Genomic DNA, 26,511 nt, shown 5'->3' on the forward strand with positions numbered 1-26,511 from the left:
AGAGGCGTTTACATTGGTATGGACACGTTCCGCGAAAATGTAACTCAGCCACGGTTACAAGGGTTGAACGTAAGCTATTGAATTATGTTTGGACATGGGAGTCTTAAATCTCACGGGTGATATGACATTAGATAAGAAGGATTGGAGATGGCGTATTAAGTTGTTCAGCTCAGTGTCGTGGTTTACCAAAGGTTAGTTCACTCTAAAGAAACTCATGGCTCAAGTCTTGTGGTTTATAGTTGGTCAATTCACTTTGAAGAATCTCATGACTTTTATTGGCTTCAATTTTGAAAGTTATGGCACTCGGAATTAAAGAAAAGTCTCAAATCATTCAATGACAGAGGATTTCATGACAAATATAAGAATGATTGAAGACGACGTACTGGAGTGGTTGAAACTCAGTCACGTATAGAGAGGGTTAGTTTCCTCGGAAGAAACTCATGTCTTATGTCTCATGATTAATTGTGGGTTAATTCACTTTGAAGAATCTCTTGGCCTTTATTGGCTCTATTTTTTAGGGTTATGACACTCTGGTTTGAAGAAAACACCCAGACCGAGGATTTCATGAAAAAGGATGAGTCCCGTGTAAAGAAAATCATGGACCAATGTACTATTTACATATATATATCACATAATAGTTTGTCTTGCACAAAATCGGGGTCTTCATGCAATGAGTCTCACTACTCTTTTAGAACAAGGACATGATTTGCATACATTTTATTCTTCCCACACCGGGTTTAAAGTGAAATATTGGGTTTGGTTTATTTAAATTTCAATAATATAAATTATCTTAATATGTATTCTCTCAATTTTTATATCTAATATTTATTTTATAGCTAATTTTGTTCAGTAAATTGAATATATGTATTGATTCTAATATTATAGTTTTAAAATGTAGCATTAAATTTATAGATGTATTTTGATTATAAAATAATATTTTTTTTATTGAATTTTGTTAATAAAATAATTTTTTGTAATTGGACTGTAAAAATATATTTTAGAAAAGTTAACACATCTGTATAGATTATAAAATTAAAAGACTATAAATAGAAGTAGCTGTTAAATTAAATTTTGGAGGTCAAGCGGCACAAATTTTTTAATATTTCACTCTTAATAATTTGATCTTAATTAAATAGGTATAATTAACAAAACATTTACTGAGTTAAGATTAATATAATATAGCTTTCATTTGTGAATATATAAAATACAACTGATTATTAATTAATTAATTTTCTTACAAGATCATAAATGTGAGTAAAACAAAAAAACCAAGTTTACACAAGTATATTATAAATCCACTTAAAAAGAAATTTAACTTTCGATAATTCAAAATTTTCTTCCAATTTCAAATTCAAATTAAATTGAAAAGATAACACCATGTTTCAACATTTTTTATAACTAAATAAAATAAAGTAATCTTATACATATATTTTATGTAATTACGATTCATTTCATTTCATTCTAGGTTTAGATAACCCTAGATCGTTATTATTCTTTATATGCTTTCTATCGGTGATGAATATTAGGATCATCTAGTTATTATTTGTAAGATTATAATGATTACATTTATGATTCATCATTGTATACTTTGTTATGATCAATTTTAATATAGTAATAACACAGATAAATTAAGTACTAGTGATCCTAAACCTAGATGACAGAAGTATTACGCGTACCGCCACAAATTCATCAGAAAAGAATTCCTGGTCGTCTGAAAACCATTGTGTTTTTCGTAGGTTTATAAAATTCTTACACCATTAGATAAACTTATTATCTCTTCGTCAATGATAAGATTTAAACTTTTAAAATATCAATAATTATGTGAAATATGACTAATTTTAAATGAGATATAAAATTTTATATAATATGGATGATTTAGAAGTTTATCACTAAATTATGTACTTAAAATATTTTCTAATAATTTTCATTACTAATATACTATGATTTAATATATTTCATAATAAAATATCTAAATAAAGTTTAATATGAGTTCTAGTCGAAAATAGATTATGTATTCAAATATCAACAAAAATATAATTATACTTTTCAAATTATATATGAGTATTCACACGAGCTCATTTAACTGGTATCAACTACTTTTTTTTTCTTTCCTCATGATTTAATAAATTTTGAATATTGTCTAATTGGAAAATATAATAATATTATATATTTTAATATTATTATATTGAAACTTGGAAAGAATATATAGTTAAAAAATTATTATATAATTGAGTTTTATAAGGAAATTTACATTTTGAAATAATATATGCTTTACAACTTTGAAAATATATCATAAATTTTTAAATAAATTTTATGTGAAATTCACTAATACATGACCTATTAGAACATCTCCAATAATGATAATGATGATCTGCTAAACTGAATATGCATGAGTGTCTCTGAGAACACTATTGTTTTGTTGCTATTGTTTTGTTGCTGCACTTTTTAAGAAGTGCACAACAATTGTTTTCACTTTTATAGTTAATATTGATCATAAAAGAGACAATAATTTTTTATATTGGAATGATGAAATTCATGTATATTATCTATAAATTTTATTTTTAACATAGATCTTATCTAAGTATTTTGTAGGGTTGTCGAATACTTATTATGTTATTTAATGTTAAAAAGACTATTATCTCACATATATATATATATAATAAATTTTTTAATTATATTAAAATTTTATATTACATGATTATAAATTTTGGATATATATTTAAAATATTAAACAAAAAAATATAAAGAATGGATGCTATAAAATATGGAATATTACCATAATAAAGATTGGAAATACTATTAAAAAAAATTCTATAAAAAGTTTTATTGAATTCATTGATAACCGCAAATTTTACAAAGAAAGTGTGAGCATTATTATTAATTTCTTAACTATTAAACATTTCTAAATATTTGCATTTACCATTATGATGTTAAATCCTACTAAAAATTTAAAACAATATTATTGGAATTTTAGTTAGAATTCATTGTCTTTTGGTTTCACTTTGCATTCCCCCCACTCTCGAAGTCTTTAAATTGCAACCAACCTCATTCATTGCTCCCCTATGTATTCACATCTTCATTGCAACCAACCTCATTCATTGCTCCCCAACAACATACTCACATCTTTCTAAGTCCCAACGTTATAAGTATATATACCTCATCCAATGGCATTTCAAACTAGGTACTACTATAGAAAAATCATCACAACCAAGAGGTACTAAAACTACAAACATATCATGCCAGTGTGTATGCAGAATTTGATATTTTAAGTAATAGCATGTTTTAAATATTGTTATCCGTATCTTAATTTTTCGTTGAGGTTTATATGGGTGTAATATCTTTTGCAGACAGTTTGTGAACAATCAAGCAGCTGCAGGGTTTAACAATCCTGTGCAGATGGGTAGTGCGAATCCTTTTGCTACTACAGTGGAGGATCCTTGGCTCGGTATTAATCCTGTGTTAGGTTCAAACAATATGGTGATTCAACCGCTAATGAATGCAACAATTTCTGCTCATAATGGACCTGCTAACATGCAGCTCCCAAATGGCCAAAGAAAACGTTCCAGAGTATCAATAAACCAGGTTAACAATCAAAATGTTTATTATCCAGTCCTCGATTATGCTCCTCAACATATTCAGAGTATCCTGAATATATTGAAAGAACAAGATGCGGAAATTACAAACTTGTGGGCATTCAACAATGCACTCCGTGAAGTTGTAAAGGATCTTGTTGATGAGAACCAGAAATTGATAGAATGTGCAATCACATGGAAAATCAAGACTGTGTCTCTGCATACCGAATTAGAAGCTGCCATGGCAGAGGTTAGGAGGCTGCAGGGGCTTGTGGCCGCAAATTGTGCTGTGGCGGCCTCCCATGAGGAGCAAGAAGTACGGTCTTACTGTGGTAGCAACGTCTCTGCTGAGAACACACCAGAGAACTCTCAGTCAGTGGCAAAGGTAGAAGACGGTGAAACTGCGGCTGAGGAGGTGCAGACTGGAGCTGCTGAGATGGGGGAAGGTAGTGCGAGACTACCATGACTGCAACAGCCCCTGTAAGCTTCATCTGAGAAAATTAAAATTATGTCTGAATATGAAAGAAGAAATGTGTGGTGCTTCTCTATAGATTAGTTAAGTCTTTTCAGACCACTACAAGTGGTGTATCAGCTGTTTGTTCAAGTTCTATGTAAGTTGTGAGGTTTTAGTGTCCCATAATTAGTGAACTTTTCGTATTTAATCACTACTCATCTTTATTTTAGCTATTTATTTTGTTGTTTCTTTCGACAATAGTAATTAATATTTATTTTATCTATTTATTTTATTAGTGAACTTTTCGGGATTTAAGAGTAATCGAAGACCTTGTGGAGGTTATTTCATAACTATGACTTTCCAAACCTGTTTGATGAATATATATCTACAATGTACTTTATATTCAATTTTGTATTCTAGTTATTGAATATCAGATTCAATCATTGCTTAGTATATATCCTAAGTTGGCCAACTACTAAGATATTTTATGATGTCCAAAAATTGTGTTGATGATGCTCCGTTTTAAAAAAAAAAAAAAAAAAATATTTCAGATCGATCCTCGTTGATACATGCACTTAATTCGGCTTTAAACCATAAGAACAATAATTTCTGCATTTTACTACGAATCCGGAAAAATATGAACAAAATCTCCTGGACTGGGTTGGTTATTCGAAAAGCTTGGCCCCAATTTTATGCCTGGATATATATTGGGCCAGGAGGCCTATTTCAATTTGGGCACCTGTCTATTTGCTAGTTCATTCACCTTTAAGTTGATGTTGCTAATTGCTTTTTTCATCTTTTTGCTGGTTAGTTGCTTGGTTTGTTGGTTTGTTATACAACACATCTGCGATTCGCCCTTATTGTGGGTTTGTAAACGTACACGCTCTTCGTCATATTAATTTGGGACCTCTAAACAAATTGTTTATGCCTTAATGTTTTTATTTGTGGACTTGTAATGTCTCAGTCTTGTATCATATAGAAGAGTGGAGAGTGGAGAGATTTTAGTTCAGTTTATAAACAAAATATTAGCATCCAACAAATTTGGAAATCAGGATTTTACCTGAATTTTCAAAAAAAGGGATTTGACAGGGATTGTTATTATTATTGACGCCTCAAGCAACCTCACATATTCATGGCAAATGTCCTAAACTTCCTCTATTTAGCTGAGCAGCTGGGCATGAGGGTCGCACTCTGAGAACACTTTTGATGTCGAAAAACAATATAACATTCAAAAATTGAAAATTTTCCAAAATAGTTGTTCCCGCACTTCCTAAGAAGTGCACAACAATTGTTTTCAATTTTATAAGTTAATGTTTTCACTAAAAAAGGTGTGAGCATTATTATTAATTTCTTAACTATTAAACATTTTTAAAAATTTGCATTTACCATTATGATGTCAAATCCTACTAAAAATCTAAAACAATAATATTGAAATTTTGGTTAGAATTCATTGTCTTTTGGTTTCACTTTGCATCTCCCCCACCTTCGAAGTCTTTAAATTGCAACCAACCTCGTTCATTCCTCTCTTATAAGTATATATACCTCATCCAATGGCATTTCAACAACATACTCACAACCAATAGGTACTAAAAAATACTCACTATTTCTCTCCAACAACATACTCACATCTTCCTAAGTCCCAACGTTATAACTTATAAGTATATATACCTCATCCAATGGCATTTCAAACTAGGTATTACTATAGAAAAATAATCACAACCAATAGGTACTAAAACTACAAACATATATATCACGCCATTGTGTATGCTGAATTTGATCATATAAGAAATAGCATGTTTTAAATATTGTTATCCGCATCTTAGTTTTTCATTGAGGTTTATATGGGTGTAAATGTGTAATATCTTTTGCAGACAGTTTGTGAACAATCAAGCAGCTGCAGCAGGGTTTAACAATCCTGTGCAGATGGGTAGCGTGAATCCTTTTGCTACTACAGTGGAGGATCCTTGGCTTGGTATTAATCATATGTTCAAACAATATGGTGCTTCAACAGCTAATTAAGGAATGCAACAATTTCTGCTCATAATGGACCAAAGAAAACGTTCCAGAGTATCAATAAACCAGGTTAACAATCTGCAGAATGTTTATTATCCAGTCCCCGATTATGCTCCTCAACATAATGGACGAAATGATCAGTGAGACTGATTGTCTTTTTTGCCAAGAAGTAAGTTTAATTTTTTAAGATTACCAATATCCTATTTACCTCTAGTTATTGTACTTCAAGGCCATGCATGAATATTCATGATCGATCGGGTCTCTTTTTCTTACTAAAATTAGGGTGCTAGCAGCAGGATACTCATTGGAGCGGTTTATTGCGGTTGTAGATGTAAAATTAATTTGTGAATTTCAATTCAGCTTTTTGAATAGAGCAAAGGTTTTTGGTTCAACAAAACTCTCTCGGATTCGGAAAAAATTAAGAAAATGTAAAAAACTTCACATATCTCACTATCACATCATAAATAACCACTCTCAAACTTTTCTTATAAAGATTTGAATAATTTTGTAGTTAAATATTAACATATTTATTTATTCAGCTCATTCATTTCGCAAGATTTTCAAAAGACGAGTCGATGCAAATAAAAAATGGGGTTGAGATCTTCTGATTCAGAATACACGTTTATCTTCTTTTTAGTTAAATTGATTCGACAAAATTAATTATATACATCTATAAAAATAGTTTATATACGTCTGTACTATTTTTTATTGATTATAATATTATATATTATTTTTATTTAATAGTATATAATATTATAATACTCCCTCCGTCTCAATTTATTGGTCCATTTTGGAATAAACACACATATTAAGAAAAAAGTTGGTTAGATAGAATCTTATCTCATGTATAGTTAATTAGTGTATTGATAAATGAGAATATAGTTGAGTTTCAAAAAAATCACAATAAATATAGGGATTTAGTACATTGAGAAATGAGAATAATGTTGAGTTTCAAAAAAATCACAATTAATATGTAAATAAATTTGTATTGAAAGAAGAGAGGGACAAGTATTTTGGGACAAAATATTTTTGTAAACTGGATCTATAAATTGAGACGAGGGAGTAATACATTCGGGAAGACGGGCTACCATACCTACTAAAAAAGTCTAAGCATTCGGGAAGACGGAAACATCCACATTGATTTAACAACTCCGGAAACTGAAAATTTTCCATCTAATCGCAGCCTTTTCGGTTTGCAGTCTTGGTTGGGAAGTTATATTATTTGGCTGTCTGGATTGTGATATTTTTATGAGAATGACTATTTTATGATAAAAAATAAATATTCATTCTTATCAAAATTTTGAAAACATTCCTTTTTTTTTTTACAAAATTTGAAAAAAGTTTGCAAATCCATAGCTTCCACTTATTAACAAAAAGGAAATATATTAAAATTTTGGATAAAGTTTTTGTTAAAAAATAAAATCTGTGGACTTTTTATAACATAGTAGATTACAATAAAACTTGGAAAATAGGTAAAGAATTTCTGAAAATTGATGTTAAATAGCGTGAAGAAAAAAAGTGCGTAAGATGATATATTCATAAGACCCGTTAATTGACAAAAACAGATGAAAGTAGTTAGATATTATTTTATTTATATCAAATATATACACAAAACTACAAGAAAAATACACTAGACGTTTCGAAATAGATGAGTTTGACATTAGCTACACGAAACATAAATGAGTCAGGTATGGATTTCACTTTCAAAAACTAGAAACACGAAAAAAAAGTTCACCTCCAAAAACACGTAACAAGAAAATACCCGACAAGACTTGATGCTAAATGGTGTGACATATACAGTGGTTTCCCCCAAATGTAGTAATGCATTTATAAACAAACACAAGACAGTCTTGCTTTTCAAACCTACATCATGAAAATTCAAGTTGACATAGATAGCTGCTGCAGATTAAAGATGAAGAAACACCGAGATACTGAGGTTGAGAGGTTATGATCAGTACTTTATCAGAATGAGTGCTGATTTTTTCCAAAAGCAATAAACACCTTTCACCTTCATTAATTAAGATCGACATGAATTTACATTCATTGGGCATTGGCAACAATGCACGCATGCAGAGAACAGTATTATTATTTTGCTTCATGCACAAGATTCAACTTTAAACTTATATAACATAAACATATAACCCGGAACAGAATAATAAGAGCATCTCCAACGGTACTCCAAAATCATTCCTTAAACAATAATATAAAATGTGGCTCCTAGTAAATTAATACACCGGAAATCGTGAGAACTCCAATGCTACTCTTTATATTTGGCTCCTTATTCACATTTTATATTTATTTTATATAAATGAGAAGAAAAAGTTAACTAAAAGAGAGAGAAGATTGAAGGGAAAATAATATAATATTGAGTTAGGAGCTACTAGATGCTCTTTAAAAGAAAGGAGAGAGAGTAGGCTCCTAAATTTTTAAAGAGCATCTAGGAGCTCATTGGAGCACTAAATTTTGATTTGCTCCTAAATTTTAGACTTAGGAGCTTATTTAGAGAGCCCATTGGAGTTGCTCTAAGATAACAAAATTACGCCATAATGCTATAGCTCCGGGAACCATAAACGATAATAAATTTGCCGACTCAAGTCTCCTTTCAGTACTACACAAATATAGTTCAATAAAAAGAATAACAATAATTAACTTAAAATTCATGTACCTATATCAAAGAAGTTTCTTCTTTCAACTAATAAGATCAATGCCACTACATCAATCTCTAGGGGCCAGAAATAAGAAATTTGACCGCAAAATCTTGGTTAGGAACTTTACCAACTCCTCTTATATGTAGCAAGAACCGCGATGCTTGAAGAGTTGTTTCAAGTGTGAGCTCACTTAATAATTTTATGTAAAGATAAAAACATCCTTATCTGAAGTTGCCATTCTCTTTGCGGGCCCTCTGCCGACAATTCTCTCCAGCTAAATATCACAAAAAGTACACAATTAGCATTCTCTGAAAGGTCAATAAGTAGGTCATTACTTATGATATACATCAAAATTAAAGCCCAAGTTTGTCCTCACAAAGGCAACTTCATTGACATATATACAAAAATTTCACAGAGTTGCCTACACAGCAAGTATACAAATGAAAGATCTCCAGTAAGTTCCAACATATTTTATTTTCACTTACACAAATCTCAAACATATCTCCTAAATGTTTTTTTAACACAAATCTCGAACAGCTAAATCTTATATTGGTAGTCAAATAAGATGACTAACATTTACCATGCTCTCTATAAAGACACCATCTCACTATTGTTGCATGTTCCAGAGAAACAAATAACTAAATGATACAGCATTTCACCTCAGTAAAACCTTAGGGATTATTTCAGAAGAATCAAAGATCCCATATTATACGATTTATGAAAATTGCCACCAATCATATCCAAACCCCGCCCATTCTGGCTCCAACAAAACCCACAGTATCAATTCCCTATAAGCAACCTGTTTGTGCACCTCCATAAACAGATATCATTGTACAAGCATGACACCTTCTTGTATTCAGATACTAAATTCTTGCTAATTAAGGTTTAAAATGTTACCCGGAGCATATCAAAGCAAGATAAAAGCACTGTAGTTGTCATATTCTCAGACCCTTGGAGCATATTAACAATCTGAAACCAAGAAAGAACTGGTATAAAACAGGGTGGCATACAAATTGTTCAATTAAAGTGCTTGAGCAATAAGGATTAAACAGACGATACCTCGGGATAGAATTCCTTCCTCTCTGGCAGGGAATAGATAATCAAATTCTGGATACCACGAATCTGTTCCATTGAATTAGAACAATAAGAAAGTTGTAATCAGAGGTGCAAAACTACTATAGATGTACTACAATAAAATAACAAAGAATGATTCACCATAATGTGTCGCCTTTTATGTAAGCCATGGGACAGCATGTTCTAAGTATATTTCAATTCTATCTTTAGTGACCATTTATTTTCCCTCCAAGTTCAGGTTATTTTTCCATTGTTGCTTTTTCATCTGGGGAGGGACATCAGCAAGGACCTATAGCAAGACGCCGTTGGCCCGTTGCTAATTACCTAATCACGCATGAGAGCGTTATATCGGAATAAATCTTTCAAACCTCTCTTTCCTTTCCTATCGTTTGTATTTTTGACCATTTTATCCACCCAGATCCTGTGTTCTAGTATTGTGAGAAGTCAAAAGAGATCTTTTTTATTAAGAATAAGTGATAATGTCCCCATTCATGATTTCCCAAGTTTTTTGCACTAGTATTCCGAGATATTGTAAAAGACTTTACTCATCATTGACAAGTGATATTTTTTCACAACGATGTATCAACCTTGAGTCAACTGTTAATTTTTTTATGCCCCGTCCTTTTTTCACTAAGATTGAATGGTTAAGGGGGGAAGCAATAGAGAGATGGAGCAAACGACTGAGAAGAAAAAAGCAAAAAAAGGGGGATGGGGGATGCGTAACAAATAAATATTATCTCCTTGGTAAAATTAAATAAGGTCTGCCTACTTACGAGTACAGCAAGCAAAATGAAAGAATAGAAATTTCTTGACAAAGAAAAAGAAGTGGAAAGTAAATTATGCTTTAAATGGACCTTGTATCTATGGTAGAAATGGGCTCTCTCCGTGTAGAGCATGATCTTCCTTTTTTCTTGAAAAAACCAAGCTCGTGCACGTGAAATATCACTTTGTTTAGTGTACCTGGAAGCATAAATAGGGATTTATATTTTCAATTATTAGAAACTGCAACCAGACAAATATATATTTTATAGCATTTCAATCATTTGAAGAGATTGGGGATTAGCCAAGTTGTAAAGGCACTCCAACAAAAGGTTGTGGCTTTAATTTCTTATGTGTGTGAGTGACTGAGTGTGCACGTATCTAAGAGAATGTTACAATGTAAGTTACTCACTCCCCAAGAAGACAGAAGGATGCATCTTGTGATTTCAAGAAATTTCGAAGACGTACAAACTCAAAATAAGAGCTTATAAATATCATGGTTCCACCCTGCATACAACTTAGACCATCAGATAAGACCATGAGAGCTGGATTAAATTATATAGATTTATAATAAGTAAAATAAGCAACTCCAATAGTATTTTACCTCTTATAACTTATAAGTAGTATATAAGCTAAACCAAACAGGCTACATAACAAGACCCTAACAAAAGACTAAGTTACTACGGCCCACACACATACCTGAATAGAGTCTTTTATCTTGGGGAACACCTGGAAGTATAATCACCCATGTCACATAATATTAAAGACTCAAAACGTAAAGAAAGCCCACAAAAACTCATTACACTGACCCTAATTGAAAGTTTTTTCATGTGGGCGTGTCCTAGAGATAAAGATGAATTTGAATAATGCTCATGCAAGAAGCTAACATTACTCAGTGAGCCAGTTTCATCTTTGTATGTAGTAACATCCAACTTATCATCTTACTTATCAATACATGTGTGTGCTGCTGCCTCAAGTGGGCTTTGGAACTCCAAAACCTAAATACATTTGCTGAAAGGACCAGTGTTTGAACCATCTAGAATACAGTAACCATTTTCTGATTACTACACATAAGTTAAAATGAGTAAAGACTAAAGACAAGTTATAATAAGAATATACTTATCGCGACTGGCCGTTTTGTATTTCTTCCAGAAACCATATCCTAAAAAGTTCTGGAAAATTTACAAGGGCTCTCCTATTTAAGGATACCCTCCCCAGATCACCCATCCATCTCTTGAATGTGTTGTCTTATTATGTCTTCTTTTACCTAGTATTTTCCTTCAACTTGTCCCCGTTTAAGCGGGTTTTCTTCTTGTTAATGAAGCTCTTTTTCAGGGATAGAGAGAGAGGGAGATAGATCACCCATCCATCTCTTGAATTTGTTGTCTTATTATGTCTTCTTTTACCTAGTATTTTCCTTCAACTTGTCCCCGTTAAGCGGGGGGGAGAGAGAGAGAGAGAGAGACTTCATGTGGCTTTGTGTCGAAACTGCAATCTTAACAACAGACTACGACTTTGTATAATGGCAAACTGCTTACATTGATTCAATCTTGCGTCCTAGTGTAACACAAACTTCTTGCAGTTAATAGAAGATGTATAACAATGCTATTTTGATCAAACATCTTTCAGTTCACTAAAGATTTATAACGATGCTGCCACCTGCAGACACGTAACAGTCTACCTATCCTTTGGCAGGGACCTTGAAAGAATCTTCCTTGTAAAATTTTATTGTACTTCTACAGATTACTAAAAACCTACTCTTTAACCACATATGCTTTCTAAGGATTTGGGCACGCCCGAGCTGTAAAGAGGGCTCTCAAGAATATATTTCAAAATAAACAATTATCTTTAAAGTTGTGTATTGTTAACCACTGCAAATAATAGAGTAAACATGAACAAATAAAGTGTAGGTCTCCGCGTATCTCATATCTACTTAATCTGCAGATGCATTTTACCTATTCCTAAGCAACAGCCAGAACACAAGTTCTAAAAATAATTGATTGCCCTTTACATTGAAAAATGATAACTGAATATCAAAATGCTAACATACTTCTATAATATCTCGAGTCCTTTACGTAATTCATGTATAGTCCCTTATATATAGTATGTTACTACTCAGCAAGGTCCATAATCATTTAAATTACTGATAAAACATGTGATCTTAGAAATGTGTATATTAATACAGAGTTGTGTGTCTGACAATGAGGAAGAGATGCCATAGAAGCTTCACATAACGGCCATTAGTTTAGTTGACATATATGTGTATATGTGTCTATGTGTGTGTGCGCGCGCGCATGCGTACTAACACACAAACGAATCCTAACAAACCTTTTGAGAAAAGTAGGCAAGACGTGCATCATCAACATCTACTATTGATTCTGCATCAAACCGCTGGTAGATCTGGAAAGTTAAAAAGTCATTAGAATACATAAACATTTGAGGAAGCTTATTGCGTTCCACAAATAAGCATAAAGTAGATATTTGAATAGTATATATATTATTTTCAAAATATCATTTAATTATTTATTCACGAGAACATACGATTATAATTTACTATCTATTCCACTTGACATGCAGATGTCGGGTGAAAAAAAAAAACTTCAGAACATGCATGGACCACAAGATGTCAAGAACATTAGGAAGCTTCCTCTATATAATGCATCTAATCTATACCACGTACTCCAATAAGCACATATACACACAATCCACTATATTTACGTAAGTATTTCACTACAACTTAACATTACTATCTACTTCTCGACAATTCTTATAACCACGATAGCACCTACTCTAAATTACTTAATAGCTAGCATCAAGCAACTACAAAATTTTCATGAAACTAAAACCCTAGCAATTCTTATATCACCACTTGACTTTCTGAACGTCTTTGGGCGTACACGTCTCGTCCAAATCCCGTGAAATCTGCAGTGTTATGGTCGATTAAATTAGATTTTACGCGTCGATAGCTTCGTTTTGACTATTCATACGCCTTCATCGGATTCCAATAACACCTCCAAATTCTCGTTTGATTACGAAGAACGCAGCTCGGTTTCTCTCGGTATTCGTGCAGAGAAACTGGTGAAATGATTTACAGTTGAAAATAACGTGTAGAAAGGACTATTTATATTTACGAATAATTGGTACCCCTTCGGATCGTTTATAACATGAAAATACGATATTTACTAGCTTTATATTAATAAAGCGGGGTCCAATCGGTACCGGTTTTCGAGATAATTATCAAAACGGGGCTTTTAAAAAGCAATGATTAGTCTGCGGGCCCCATTTGCACGTATTTCGATAAAAAGTAATATAATAATCAAAATATCTGGCTTTCACGTATATCGAGACAAACCAGATAATTATCAACAATTAAAATACCCGAAAAACTCCGCCGGACCGACTCCGGGAAAAACCGTACTCCGGATCGAAAAAGTCAAAACACGAAAAATGTCCGGAATATTCAAATTAGGCTAAAGGTAAGTTTTCTCGAAATTTCCGGGAAGAAAATTTTGCTATACCGTTACGAGTGGACGGTTTTACGAAAATCAGATAATTAATAAATAAATACAAATATACGCAATTAAATCTGTAAATCGATTGTAAAATCACATAGCAATCCATAAATCAATATGAAAATATCCAAATAAACTATATTTTCTCCTGAGCATATAGAAATTGAAATATCTCAAATACGAACACATATGAGCAGTCAACCCAATAATCCCGATAACACAAAATTCACAAAAAAATTCATATATTAATCATATAATATTCGTTATTAACCACAATTAATTAACAATCAATTCCACCAACACCACTTAATCACATAACACATATATTCACATAATATTCATACAGAATTTTCAAAACAATATATGAAAATCAGTTTTGAAAATACAATTATTTATCAATAACACAATAAGCCGGGATTTAAATATAAAACTTTGAAAACTCATTAAACTGGAATAAAATATTAAATCTTATTCCTTTCTTTATAAAAATCACTTATAATACTAATAAAAATATTTTCAAAAATCCGGGTCATTACACTTTGTTAGCTAGACAAACGAGATGTTCGAATTTTAACTTCACATCCACTGGTTAAGTAGAAATTTGTGTATTTATGTTATGCGTAGTGTATAATATATGGCTAACTTCGAAATAATTTGCTTTGTTGTAATATGAGAATTTAACAGCATGATCTGAGTAGAAAACCCATAGCGGATTAGTTTACATCCAAAGCGCCCCTTATAAAGGCAAGAAAGCATCTGTATTGGGTGGAAACAAGGGGAATCATCAAATCAACATATCATTTCTTTTATAAGATGATATTAGTTTTTTTTTTGAGTAAATAAGATGATATTAGTTAAAAATTAGTAAATATTTAATATTTAGTCTGGCCGGCCTGTGAATTTAACAATGTAGGGTTTACTCCCAACTATTTCGGAATCCTAGTTCCACCACTACTCCCAAGTCCCTACTATCTCATGTACAGTTTTACTACCAACTATTTCGGAATCCTAATTCCACCACTATTCCTAAGTAGGGGTGTGCATTCGGTTCGGTTAACCGAAAACTGAAATAATTTCGGTTCGGTTAACCGAAATTTAAATTTCGGTTCGGTTTTCAGTAGCCAAATTTTGATTTTTCGGTTTTTAAACCTCGGTTAACCGAAAACCGATCGGTTAACCGATTTTTATATACTTTATAAAAAAATAATATTTTAATTAATAATAGAGATATTCTTTTTTTTGAAACAATTATAGAGATATTTTTAAAAGCATGTATCTTTGTGACCTAAAGGCTAAACCTGAATATGAGACCAGTTCATTAACTATCAAACATATCACACCCATCGCCGCTACCTGCTACAGCGAGTCGGCAACCTGCTGCAACCACATTCATCCAGCCTCAAGCAATCAAACCCAATCTCATCCAGCTTCCAGGTCATCCGTTTTGTTTTTTGAATCGATCTCTGGCTTTTGTTTCTTTGCGTGCCTGGACAAGTGGGGGATTTTATGCTTCTGTTATGTGTATAAGTGTATTTCAGAACTGGTGAATGGTGATTCTTTATTTTTAATGTGCTGCAAGAAACCCATGTACTTTATTTTTAACTAGTTTGGCAGCAATTTTCAGATTTTCATACACTATTTAGGAATTTCGGTTTATAAATTCGGTTTTCGGTTTTAACCGAAATTTAAAATTCGGTTCCGTTACAAAACCGAAATAATTTCGGTTCGATTTTCGGTAGACATTTTTTGTGAATTTCGGTTTCGGTTAACCGAAAAAAAATTCGATTTCGGTTTCGGTTAACCGAATGCACAACCCTACTCCTAAGTCCCAACTATCTCATGTACAGTTTTACTACCGACTATTTCGGAATCCTGGTTCTTTTGGAATCCTAGTTCCACCACTACTCCCAAGTCCCAACTATCTCATGTACAGTTTTACTACCAACTATTTCGAAATCCTGGTTCTGCCACTACTCCAAACTATTTCAGAATCATGATTCCTTTACTATTATTTCAAAATCCTAGTTCTGTCAATATTATTTTGGAATCCTGTTTCCGTCACTATCTATAATTTCTGAGAAGAGAATTCTGCCACTACTCCAAACTATTTTAGAATCATGATTCCGTTACTATTATTTCAAAATCCTAGTTCTGTCAATATTATTTTGGAATCCTGTTTCCATCACTATCTATAATTCTGAGAAGAGAATCCTGGTTTCATCATTGTCCGTAGTTCAGAGAAGTATTGAGAAGCTCAACACAACTCACTTTTGGCCCCTGCAAGATTGCATACAATCAGGAACCTCTAACGTCATCTCTGTTTAAATTAAAAGAGGTCGAAATTGCAAACATTCAGGAACCCCCTTACTTGATCTCTGTTTAGTGTTAACCTTTTCGGGAGTACCTAAGGGGTGCATGAGTGTTTACTGTGTTTTCAGTGCGCCTCTTGACTGAACTATCTTTGTTTAACCATGAATCTACGTTTAATTAATTAGTCTAGTTCATCTCTTCCACACATGCCAGTGATTCTTCCTGGAAATAGCCGTTCACCAATAATACCATAATTTGAAACCCAAAAAAGATAGAAAAGAAAAGGTCCACATTTCTCTACTTCAGTTCCTTTGTAATGCATCAAACAGTCTAAAATTCAAATAAGCCAGGTCGCTGCCATAGATATACAAACATTGCAACTACATGTTAAAAGATACAGAACTCTGCACCACAAAAACTCGATAGTACTGGAAACTAAATTGTTCTGCAACCTCGTTTAACATTTTCACTTCTGCTTTTGTGCTAGAAAGTATCCTTGCCATGAGATCATAACAAGCAATATATGTTGCTTCTAATTGCATGCTTAGACCTGAGCCAACGGAACCACACCACACTAATCTGCAAATTTGATCTTCTTTGGAAGAGGTTGATTGCTACCCACCTGAGAGGTATCATACGTGTTATAAATGCATTCAGCATATTCAAGCTATTAAAAACTCTACAGTCTCACTAGTACATCTTTCAGCTATGTTTTTATATATTATAACAAGTAGTTATCACATACTTTAATGTGAGACGGTAATCAGAAATCAAAAGAAAAAGGTAAATTGAACTTTTAAGGAAAACATATAATGTTGGATTCTTACTATTTCAGGGCATTTGTAATCAATACCAGCATCCTCAATCCTCTTCCGCCTTTTCTGGTCCTTTTTCATGATACGTTCCAACAATTTCCTCTGGCCCTCTAAAGTTCTTTCCTGGAAATAAGCTCAAACGTTGATCTCGTGTTAGCTGGCGCAAATAATTGGGCGAAAGGAACTCCTAAAAGAGTCCATTAGAAGCAAATATCTACCACAGTTGTACCTTGTCATGTCGGCTTCTTTCAATTTGAACCCAGTCCGGAGCTGTGTACCAGCGGCTAACACCTTTCCATCTGGAAAATGATAAGCTTTATTTTATTTGATATGATACAAACAAAACTCAATAAAAGAGATATGATTATATATATGTCAAATGCATGTAACAATGTAAGGCTACACAATTTTAACTTCAATTTGTTAATACCATTATCACGAAAAATAATATTCTGATATGTACAGAATCTCAAATCTACATATATCCACTTAGAAGTTAGAACCCGTATTTGGTAGGGGAAATAAGAGGGGTTTCAGCAGTAAATTCTAAAAGAGTATACTGAACATGGTTTACTATACAAGTAAAAGACCACACAGAGCATGTTTGCAGTGTCAATATATCGTGATAAATAAATTACCAACACTTACACTTTTGGATGAACTCGCTCGGGTGGAATGAGCTGAACTTGTAGCAAGTGCTCAAATAAGAGGTAGTTATGCATTGTCTCAGCAACAATTTTGGCCACCTGCAGTCACCACAGAAGTAAAATTAAAATAACATGTGTCAGATCTCGGTGAAAAGTCCATTTGTGTGTCCAATGATAAGTGTATAAAAATCGTAACAAGTCCAACCTCAGGGGATTCAAACTGAATAAAGCCAAAATTCTTTGATTTTCCTGTCTGTGATGTACAAGTCAAACATTTACAAGTTAGCTAATTAGCTAAAAAAAAAAGATATGATGTATAACAGTATAAGATAAACTTCCCACATCAAGTTAATTTTACAAAGAAGTATGATGGATGATATTCAGACTCAGATTTTATAATATAGATCATGCTTTATAAAGAATATTATTCAACAATTGATTAAGATGGCCATCAAATAACCAGAAGTACAAATCTTGAAATGTGTGTAAACTCCAAATTGTTTGACTATGCAAAATGTTTTCATCGACAAAAATACTAATTTTTAGAACCTTTCTGTTCCTTGCAATTCGAAGCCTTTTAATTGTGCCGAATTGTTTGAAAAAGCCTGCAGGAAGAAATAAAAAAACAAGCAGCACATTAGAAGTTTTGCTTTTAAAGAATAAGGTAGCAGCAATAGACAAGTATATTCATGAAAATTGGGTAAAGTATGTACACAGGTAGATCTAGATAAAAAGAAGATAATCACCTTCCATTTCAGTCTCATAAAACCCATGCGGAATTCGACCAATATACAAGACCGTAGCTTTGTCTTCAGACTTCTTCTCACTCGCCGGAATCTTCCTAGCTGGACCACCTTCTAGTGGCTTTTATTCACCCACAAAACACCAACAATCAGCAACAAAAATACCACATTACCAATTACAATCTCCCAATCAACAAGAAAATTAGCATTACCAAGAAATCTGCAGCAGCAGAAGCAGTACTAGCAGCCTCAGCCTTCTTAGCCGAAGCAGCAATCTTATTAACCTTCTTTTTCTGCTGTTTCCTCAACGTCGTTTTCTTTAATTTCGACACCATCTTACCGACCTGATACCAACACCATTACCCCAAATGTCAAACAAGAACTTTATTATCAAATACCAAACAACCCAAAACACGAAACAGCTGCATAATTTCACTCGTATAAACCCTATATCTGCATTGTTCTGCCAACAACTCCCAATTTCCACAAAGCCACATTTTTAATCCAATTACCATCAAACATTCCTACTTTCTTAATTTCTCGATAAACTATCAGCAACCCGACAACAACCATTACGAAACCGCTAGATATCTCAAATCTAACAAACCCTATTCATGCATTATGATTCCAACATCTCACAATTCTATCATAAATCTCCTCTTTTTACTCTAATTTCAATCACTTATTCGACACAAACAAATTATAACTACGAATAATTTTCAATTGGGTATCTTTCTAATAGCAAAAATAACAAACCCAAGTAAATAAATAAACAAACATCAAGTGATACAAATTAAGCTACCAAGCAGTGCTTATTAATCCTTGTACAAAATTAAACGCAACAGTATATGTCTGACACGCGTGTAAGGTATATGTATAACTGACCTTGGGAAGTAGTCGGAGAGATTGAGAGAGGGGGAGTGCGGCGGCGGAGAAGTCTCGTTGAGACTTCGAGAGAGAGAGAGAGATGCGGTGGATGAATAAAGTTTTATAGAGAGTGTTATTTGGGCTGTCTTAAACCCTGAAAATTTGTTGTTTGGGATTCGAAATTGAGAAAATAGAAGGATTAGTTTGGGCCCAGTTTAGAACAGGTTGCGTTTTCTTCTATCTTTTACCTATGGTTTTGCTACTTGGTAAACTCAGGGGGTGTGTGGATGATTGGTAGGAATGGGAATGGGGAATGAGAATGGGGTACCGGAAATGGTAACCGGTGTGGAGGTATTGATTTACCCTTCAAGAGGGAATGAGGTTCCCATTCTAAGCAAAAATTTTACTAATCCAAACATAATGTATGGGTATTAGGTTCCGATTCCCGTTAACCGGACTCATGAACCATCAACCAAATGCCCCCTTAATGAATCCACGTACAAAATTTAAAAAAATTCAAAAAAATTAGTTATTATAAATTATGAATTTATTAATTTATGATTAAAATTATATTAATAAAAAATACTAAATTTTATTAGCGTCTCTTATTTATTATTTTTTATTTTAAATATATGTAATATTTTATGAATATATAGCGCATTGTACTTGTGTGGCTAGAGGGGTTCTTTCCCTACAAAGCCGACTTCTGCTTCCTGTAAAAAAAAAAAAAAAACCGACTTCTGCTTTTATTTTTTTAATTCTTTTGTGTAAAAAGTGGGAATCACGAATAAAAAGTTGAGAATACTAATTTTTATTTCAAGACTTCTGCTTTTTTTGCAAACAATTTAATTACTTATAAGTATTAATTTAATTTTCACTTCTAATTTTATTGTAATTTTTTAAAATTTATCCAAACTAGTAATATTTGGAGGGGCTCATGCCTAATTAGTAATTCCATATGTGCCTTGATGAAAAGTATATTCGAGCCCATTTGGTTACCAAACTGGGCCACTGCTTGGCTTATTCAACCGACTGGATCTGAACACTTCACACTTGGTTCTATAAATCATATCCGACGTCGTTTTCAGTTGAGAAGCAAAAGTCGAGGGCTTAAAAGTTAAAACACAAAACCACAAGCCCTAAAACCCCAAATCTCTCTGCTTTATTTCACTAAACTTAGAGCGCCTAGCCCTAGATTTCATCTCCTCGTCGACAATGAAGCTCGTCAGGTCTGTTTGTTCTACGCTTTTCATGCGTATTGTCTTCGTATAATTTTGTTTTTTTTTTAATTTTCGATTTCTTCGATCTGTGATTATGCGTGTAATTTGATTAATTGTGAATGTGTGTGTAGGTTTTTGATGAAATTGAACAACGAGACTGTCTCCATTGAGCTTAAGAATGGGACTATTGTTCACGGTACTATCACAGGTGAATCTCCCTCCCTCTCTCTCCCACTCTCTCTCCCTTCCATTCTCTCCCCCCCCCACTCTCTCTCTCTCTCTCCCTCTCTCTCCATATATATATAATATATGTGAAACAAGAAGCTATCGAATTGAATTGAACATTAATTTGAATAAAGTGTCTGGACTCCGAGCATGTAGCTTACTTTATAGTGAATTAAAAGTCCATATGTTGTTTTTATTTAGCATGTAGCTTAATTTATAATTAATTAAAAGCAGCTATGTTGTTTTTTATTTCATATTTAATTGTTTCATAAAATCTTGAAGTTTTGAAATAATGTGATTCCTTTTAACACTGTTAGAATTTGGTTTTGTGTTCATTCTTTTAGCTGTGTTTATTTGTGTTGATATTTATTAAAATTGAAGTATGCACAATTAGGTGACCAGTTGGGCAGTATAATTTTATAATTTCGTGTGAGTGATGATGATATAAGTGAGGCTTTTGAGTCTTTACTATTTACACTTTACATTAAACTATTGTTTTAAACAGAATTGCGCCGATTTGTAGTTTCCGTTTATTACCCCAGTTGTGTCAAGTTGTGCATACTAGTTTATGCAAATCTACATGTAATGAAGTATTATCCACTTTTGCTGTTGCATCTGTGGTACTTTATAGGGTACAGTTAACTATACTCACTGTGCAAATATTTGTGTTCTTTGCAGGAGAAGCATGTGTTGTAGGACATGGTTTATCATTGCCAGCCCTGTGTTAGTTGTGTATCACATGTATGTTCTGGGAAGTATAGTGTAAGGAAAATTACCTTTAATTAGGATTAGCAGGTTAATATTCATTTCTAAAACTGAAACATATTAATATAGTCACTCGTATATGAGGAACTGCAGTAATTTGTTATAGTATCATTCCATAGAAAGGCTTCGAGTGCTGTATTTCCAGTTAGGTGCGTGTCAGTAGGTTTTATAGGTTTACCCTTCCCAATTGGCTGATTGTCAACTTCTGTTTCAAGAACATAAAATTCTGTAATTTGGCATCATGTATGTTTAGAATACCAAAAACTAATTGAAAAGTTATTTCATATTTCGAACTGTTAAAAGTTCATATAGGTCTACTTTTTGTCAATATGATTGCCTTACAATTAGATATTAAGTTCTATACTGTTGCAGTTAAATGAAATTTAAATTGGAACTTGAGTGAGATGACCCTGGAAGTCAAAACTGACGGTTTATATTTTACATCTGCTTTATATTTGTTCTCTGCCTTATCAAGTTATGATTTCCCAGCCTATTTTAAACAGACCTTTACATTCATCAGGGATAAGTAAAAATAGAAAAGGACCCACCACGTATCTCTTGGCCTATTCTCTTACTCACTAAAACAATCTAAATTGTTAATACCCTGTTTCCTTTTGAACTCTGTGTGCTTTTATTGCTACTTGAAGAGATAGATTTATTGAGGATGAGACGGAACATACCAAGTTAAGTATGTTGAAAGCCTCAACTGTAGTTGTCTTGAAAGTATTTTGTCTGAGTTTTGCATTTTTAAGATTTCAATTGATTTAGATTATAATTTAAATTAGATGTGTAAACAATTTTTGTGTGATGTGTGATTTTTTTCAATAATTGGAATTTTCAGTCAGACTTCTTCTCTTTCTTCATGTGTTTTGCTACTGATGTTGACAGAATTTCATGTCAAGTTGGAACCATATAAATAGTAGTGTATCAATATTAAAAGCACAAGGTGATAAAATGTAGGAGGTTTTTTTTTTTTTCCCTATATGAGCTTTCACGTTTTCTCAAATCATGTCAATTTCTTGCTACCAACGTCAAGATTTCATTGTCATTAAAGAATCTAGTTTGTCCCAAAAACCTTTTTATTACCAACTGCTAGTGTGTACCCATGAGATTTTTTATAATAGTATCTCACTTGAACCACATGACCTTGAATTGATTGATTAATGTTGTGGAGAACTTTTTACAAATATCATGAGAATCTTATAGAATGTATGATAGCTACTCCTGCGTTCTGGTGACTGATAGCCTCACCTAATGCTATGGAATTTGCAATCATTGCTTTAGTAGTGTCAATTACATACTCTTTTCTTAATATTGGATGATCCACATTTCAGGTGTGGATATCAGTATGAACACACATTTAAAGACTGTAAAACTTACACTGAGGGGGAAGAACCCAGTGACTCTAGATCACCTGAGTGTTAGGGGGAACAACATCTGTTACTATATCTTGCCTGATAGCTTGAATCTTGAGACCTTGTTGGTGGAAGAGACACCGAGGGTTAAGCCCAAGAAGCCAACTGCAGGTTTTTTAACTCTTTCTGGTTACCACTTATTTTTTGCTAAATACTTTTTCCTTTCGTTATAAATGTTATTGTAATTACTATCTACCCTAATTAAAAATTTCACAATTCAGGGAGGCCTGTGGGACGTGGTAGGGGACGTGGACGTGGGCGTGGTCGTGGGCGAGGCCGTTAATTCTGATGTACTGCTACAATTTTTCCAATATTATGTTTCATTGCATTGTTGGAGTTTATATGGTAATGTGCCAACAGTACCTAAAATGGACGATCGGAGGTTATTAGTTTAAGTTATGCACCGAGTGAGATGTGTAGTTTCTGCTTTGTCTATTTGAAAATTATGCTCTACAATCTTACTTCTAAATTAGTGAATTTGAGGCTCCTTGGATGTTTTGGCTGGTATTGACAAAGCTTCTGAGCTATATTTGGCATGCTTATCGTTATTCTCATTACTTAGTGGTAGCTTTTATTTGCTTGCAGTTTGCCCAGTAGTGTTTCTAGTTTTTTCTACATCAACCATGATATGATCACATTAGTTTTGAAATTTTAAATTGGCAACCGCGAAGTAATAAAGACCTGCATACAAGAAATATGCTGAAGGGGCATGTTCAATTTTCTCTTTCAAGGAGGGTTGTTTTTGATGAATTTTTTTTTAAAGGTGTGTCACAATGACAATATAAAAATTTGAGGAGATTGATACACTTTCGCAGGTAGTCATAGATGATAGAACTTAGGCGAAATATTACTCTAAATTTCAAGAATAATTATAAAAGTATATTATACTGTCTTTTTCTTTTTTTGAAACCAAGTATATTATACGTCTTAAATAGGAATTTAGGTTATTATTTTGTGCTAATTAATATTTTCAAATTTCAATAGAGGGGATTGAGATATTTTGGATAAGTTTCAAACTACGCTAACTGAGGAACACACACTTCCCTAACAAAATTAGCATGGGCCTGGTCACGGGCCCACACTAACCGTTGCTTTTGGTACAAGACAAGAAGCATCTGACTCAAACCTACACAACACATATATAAACTCTAAACATCTTTAACTTGTGAAACTCAACAACATAGGAGACTAACTCAATTTCAAGATTCATAAGATTATTATGGGGAAGGGCAATTCGGTGAAGACAGCAGCAGTGGTGCTTGGAGCCCTGGCTCTAGGATGGGCCACAATTGAGCTGGCTTTCAAGCCATGGCTTGACCAGGCTCGAAAAGCTATGGACAAGTCTGATCCTGCTAAGGACCCTGATGATGCCTCTACTTCTGCTCCTGCTCCTGTTGGTGATGAAGAGCAGCCTGCTTCTTAGTTTTATGTATATGTGTGTTATTATGTATTGGCTTCGGCCTGGATTAGCCTCCTAGATTTCGCTAATTGTGATGATTTATCGTTGGGATGTGGTTTGGATTATATGTGATGGATCTTTTGTTATGGAAATTTGTTTTCTCTGTATATTTGGATTAAAAGATGAATTATCTTAAACATGGGTTTGAAAAATTTGAAATCGGATTTTATAGGTTGACATATTGATTTGGGATTTTTTAAAGTTTATAAGATATTTTGTGTGAATAAATCGAATATTTTAGTCTTTAATTTCGACACCATCTTACCGACCTGATACCAACACCATTACCCCAAATGTCAAACAAGAACTTTATTATCAAATACCAAACAACCCAAAACACGAAACAGCTGCATAATTTCACTCGTATAAACCCTATATCTGCATTGTTCTGCCAACAACTCCCAATTTCCACAAAGCCACATTTTTAATCCAATTACCATCAAACATTCCTACTTTCTTAATTTCTCGATAAACTATCAGCAACCCGACAACAACCATTACGAAACCGCTAGATATCTCAAATCTAACAAACCCTATTCATGCATTATGATTCCAACATCTCAAAATTCTATCATAAATCTCCTCTTTTTACTCTAATTTCAATCACTTATTCGACACAAACAAATTATAACTACGAATAATTTTCAATTGGGTATCTTTCTAATAGCAAAAATAACAAACCCAAGTAAATAAATAAACAAACATCAAGTGATACAAATTAAGCTACCAAGCAGTGCTTATTAATCCTTGTACAAAATTAAACGCAACAGTATATGTCTGACACGCGTGTAAGTTATATGTATAACTGACCTTGGAAGTAGTCGGAGAGATTGAAAGAGGGGGAGTGCGGCGTCGGAGAAGTCTCGTCGAGACTTCGAGAGAGAGAGAGAGATGCGGTGGATGAGAGTGTTATTTGGGCTGTTAAACCCTGAAAATTTGTTGTTTGGGCTTCGAAATTGAGAAAATAGAAGGATTAGTTTGGGCCCAGTTTAGAACAGGTTGCGTTTTCTTCTACTACCTCCGTCCCTTTTTATCTGTCCATTTTGGAAAAAAAACACATACCAAGAAATAATTGATTATATAAACTTTTTCATTAATATCTTGAAAATGGTGGAATACCCCAACTTTATGTCTTAAAAACATGAATTCAACCAAGTTTTAAATAAGTCAAACCTTGAAAATTGAAATTATGGAGATATATTTGAAAAACTATCATTAAATTAGTTTTGAAAGTATAAATGGACAGATAAATAGGGACAAATTTTTACTTCCAAAGTGGACAGATAAATAGGGAGTATCTTTTACCTATGGTTTTGCTACTTGGTAAACTCAGGGGGTGTGTGGATGATTGGTAGGAATGGGAATGGGGAATGAGAATGGGGTACCGGAAATGGTAACCGGTGTGGAGGTATTGATTTACCCTTCAAGAGGGAATGAGGTTCCCATTCTAAGCAAAAATTTTACTAATCCAAACATAATGTATGGGTATTAGGTTCCGATTCCCGTTAACCGGGCTCATTAACCATCAACCAAATGCCCCCTTAATGAATCCACGTACAAAATTTAAAAAAATTCAAAAAAATTAGTTATTATAAATTATGAATTTATTAATTTATGATTAAAATTATATTAATAAAAAATACTAAATTTTATTAGCGTCTCTTATTTATTATTTTTTATTTTAAACATATGTAATATTTTATGAATATATAGCGCATTGTACTTGTGTGGCTAGAGGGGCTTCTTTCCCTACAAAGCCGACTTCTGCTTCCTGTAAAAAAAAAAAACCGACTTCTGCTTTTATTTTTTTAATTCTTTTGTGTAAAAAGTGGGAAGCACGAATAAAAAGTTGAGAATACTAATTTTTATTTCAAGACTTCTGCTTTTTTTGCAAACAATTTAATTACTTATAAGTATTAATTTATTTTTCACTTCTAATTTTATTATAATTTTTTTAAAATTTATCCAAACTCTAAACATCTTTAACTTGTGAAACTCAACAACATAGGAGAC

The 26,511-nt window shown here is 33.0% G+C and overlaps 4 protein-coding genes across 4 annotated transcripts; 2 read left to right on the forward strand and 2 right to left on the reverse strand.

The window, feature by feature from the left end:
* The first annotated feature begins 3,085 nt into the window (after window positions 1-3,085).
* LOC108199686 (uncharacterized) lies at window positions 3,086-4,237 on the forward strand. Its single transcript, XM_017367625.1, has 2 exons — window positions 3,086-3,214; window positions 3,348-4,237. The coding sequence occupies exons 1-2, from the start codon at window positions 3,165-3,167 to the stop codon at window positions 4,036-4,038; spliced, it is 741 nt and encodes a 246-aa protein (XP_017223114.1). The 5' UTR covers window positions 3,086-3,164; the 3' UTR covers window positions 4,039-4,237.
* Window positions 4,238-8,608: 4,371 nt separating this feature from the next.
* Window positions 8,609-12,979, reverse strand: LOC108216777 (protein NUCLEOLAR FACTOR 1). Its single transcript, XM_017389619.2, has 7 exons — window positions 12,849-12,979; window positions 11,220-11,249; window positions 10,933-11,027; window positions 10,616-10,721; window positions 9,747-9,809; window positions 9,585-9,656; window positions 8,609-8,961 (listed from the first exon to the last, which is right to left on the reverse strand). The coding sequence occupies exons 1-7, from the start codon at window positions 12,954-12,956 to the stop codon at window positions 8,887-8,889; spliced, it is 549 nt and encodes a 182-aa protein (XP_017245108.2). The 5' UTR covers window positions 12,957-12,979; the 3' UTR covers window positions 8,609-8,886.
* A 3,633-nt stretch (window positions 12,980-16,612) lies between these two features.
* LOC108205146 (uncharacterized) lies at window positions 16,613-25,397 on the reverse strand. Its single transcript, XM_017374956.2, has 10 exons — window positions 25,379-25,397; window positions 19,433-19,499; window positions 18,760-18,891; window positions 18,551-18,668; window positions 18,354-18,409; window positions 18,010-18,057; window positions 17,806-17,903; window positions 17,387-17,456; window positions 17,170-17,280; window positions 16,613-16,964 (listed from the first exon to the last, which is right to left on the reverse strand). The coding sequence occupies exons 3-10, from the start codon at window positions 18,880-18,882 to the stop codon at window positions 16,917-16,919; spliced, it is 672 nt and encodes a 223-aa protein (XP_017230445.1). The 5' UTR covers window positions 18,883-18,891; window positions 19,433-19,499; window positions 25,379-25,397; the 3' UTR covers window positions 16,613-16,916.
* LOC108205145 (small nuclear ribonucleoprotein SmD1a-like) lies at window positions 20,532-23,617 on the forward strand. Its single transcript, XM_017374955.2, has 4 exons — window positions 20,532-20,643; window positions 20,766-20,842; window positions 22,959-23,150; window positions 23,261-23,617. The coding sequence occupies exons 1-4, from the start codon at window positions 20,630-20,632 to the stop codon at window positions 23,320-23,322; spliced, it is 345 nt and encodes a 114-aa protein (XP_017230444.1). The 5' UTR covers window positions 20,532-20,629; the 3' UTR covers window positions 23,323-23,617.
* Window positions 25,398-26,511: the final 1,114 nt, after the last annotated feature.

This window comes from Daucus carota, chromosome 1 (genome assembly GCF_001625215.2).
Source record: "Daucus carota subsp. sativus chromosome 1, DH1 v3.0, whole genome shotgun sequence".
NCBI classification, from domain to species: Eukaryota; Viridiplantae; Streptophyta; class Magnoliopsida; order Apiales; family Apiaceae; genus Daucus; species Daucus carota.

Coding starts and splice junctions, on each gene's coding strand:
- LOC108199686 (XM_017367625.1), top strand. CDS start 3,165: ATGGCATTTCAAACTAGGTACTACTATAGAAAAATCATCACAACCAAG. Junction 3,215..3,347: donor AAAATCATCACAACCAAGAG/GTACTAAAACTA, acceptor TATCTTTTGCAG/ACAGTTTGTGAACAATCAAG.
- LOC108216777 (XM_017389619.2), bottom strand. CDS start 12,956: ATGTTTATGTATTCTAATGACTTTTTAACTTTCCAGATCTACCAGCGG. Junction 9,810..10,615: donor ATTTCTACCATAGATACAAG/GTCCATTTAAAG, acceptor TCAATGGAACAG/ATTCGTGGTATCCAGAATTT. Junction 9,657..9,746: donor GGAAGGAATTCTATCCCGAG/GTATCGTCTGTT, acceptor TCTTGGTTTCAG/ATTGTTAATATGCTCCAAGG.
- LOC108205146 (XM_017374956.2), bottom strand. CDS start 18,882: ATGGTGTCGAAATTAAAGAAAACGACGTTGAGGAAACAGCAGAAAAAG. Junction 18,410..18,550: donor TTATGAGACTGAAATGGAAG/GTGATTATCTTC, acceptor TTCTTCCTGCAG/GCTTTTTCAAACAATTCGGC. Junction 17,281..17,386: donor AAAGAAGCCGACATGACAAG/GTACAACTGTGG, acceptor GCTTATTTCCAG/GAAAGAACTTTAGAGGGCCA.
- LOC108205145 (XM_017374955.2), top strand. Junction 20,843..22,958: donor TGTTCACGGTACTATCACAG/GTGAATCTCCCT, acceptor TCCACATTTCAG/GTGTGGATATCAGTATGAAC. Junction 23,151..23,260: donor GCCCAAGAAGCCAACTGCAG/GTTTTTTAACTC, acceptor TTCACAATTCAG/GGAGGCCTGTGGGACGTGGT.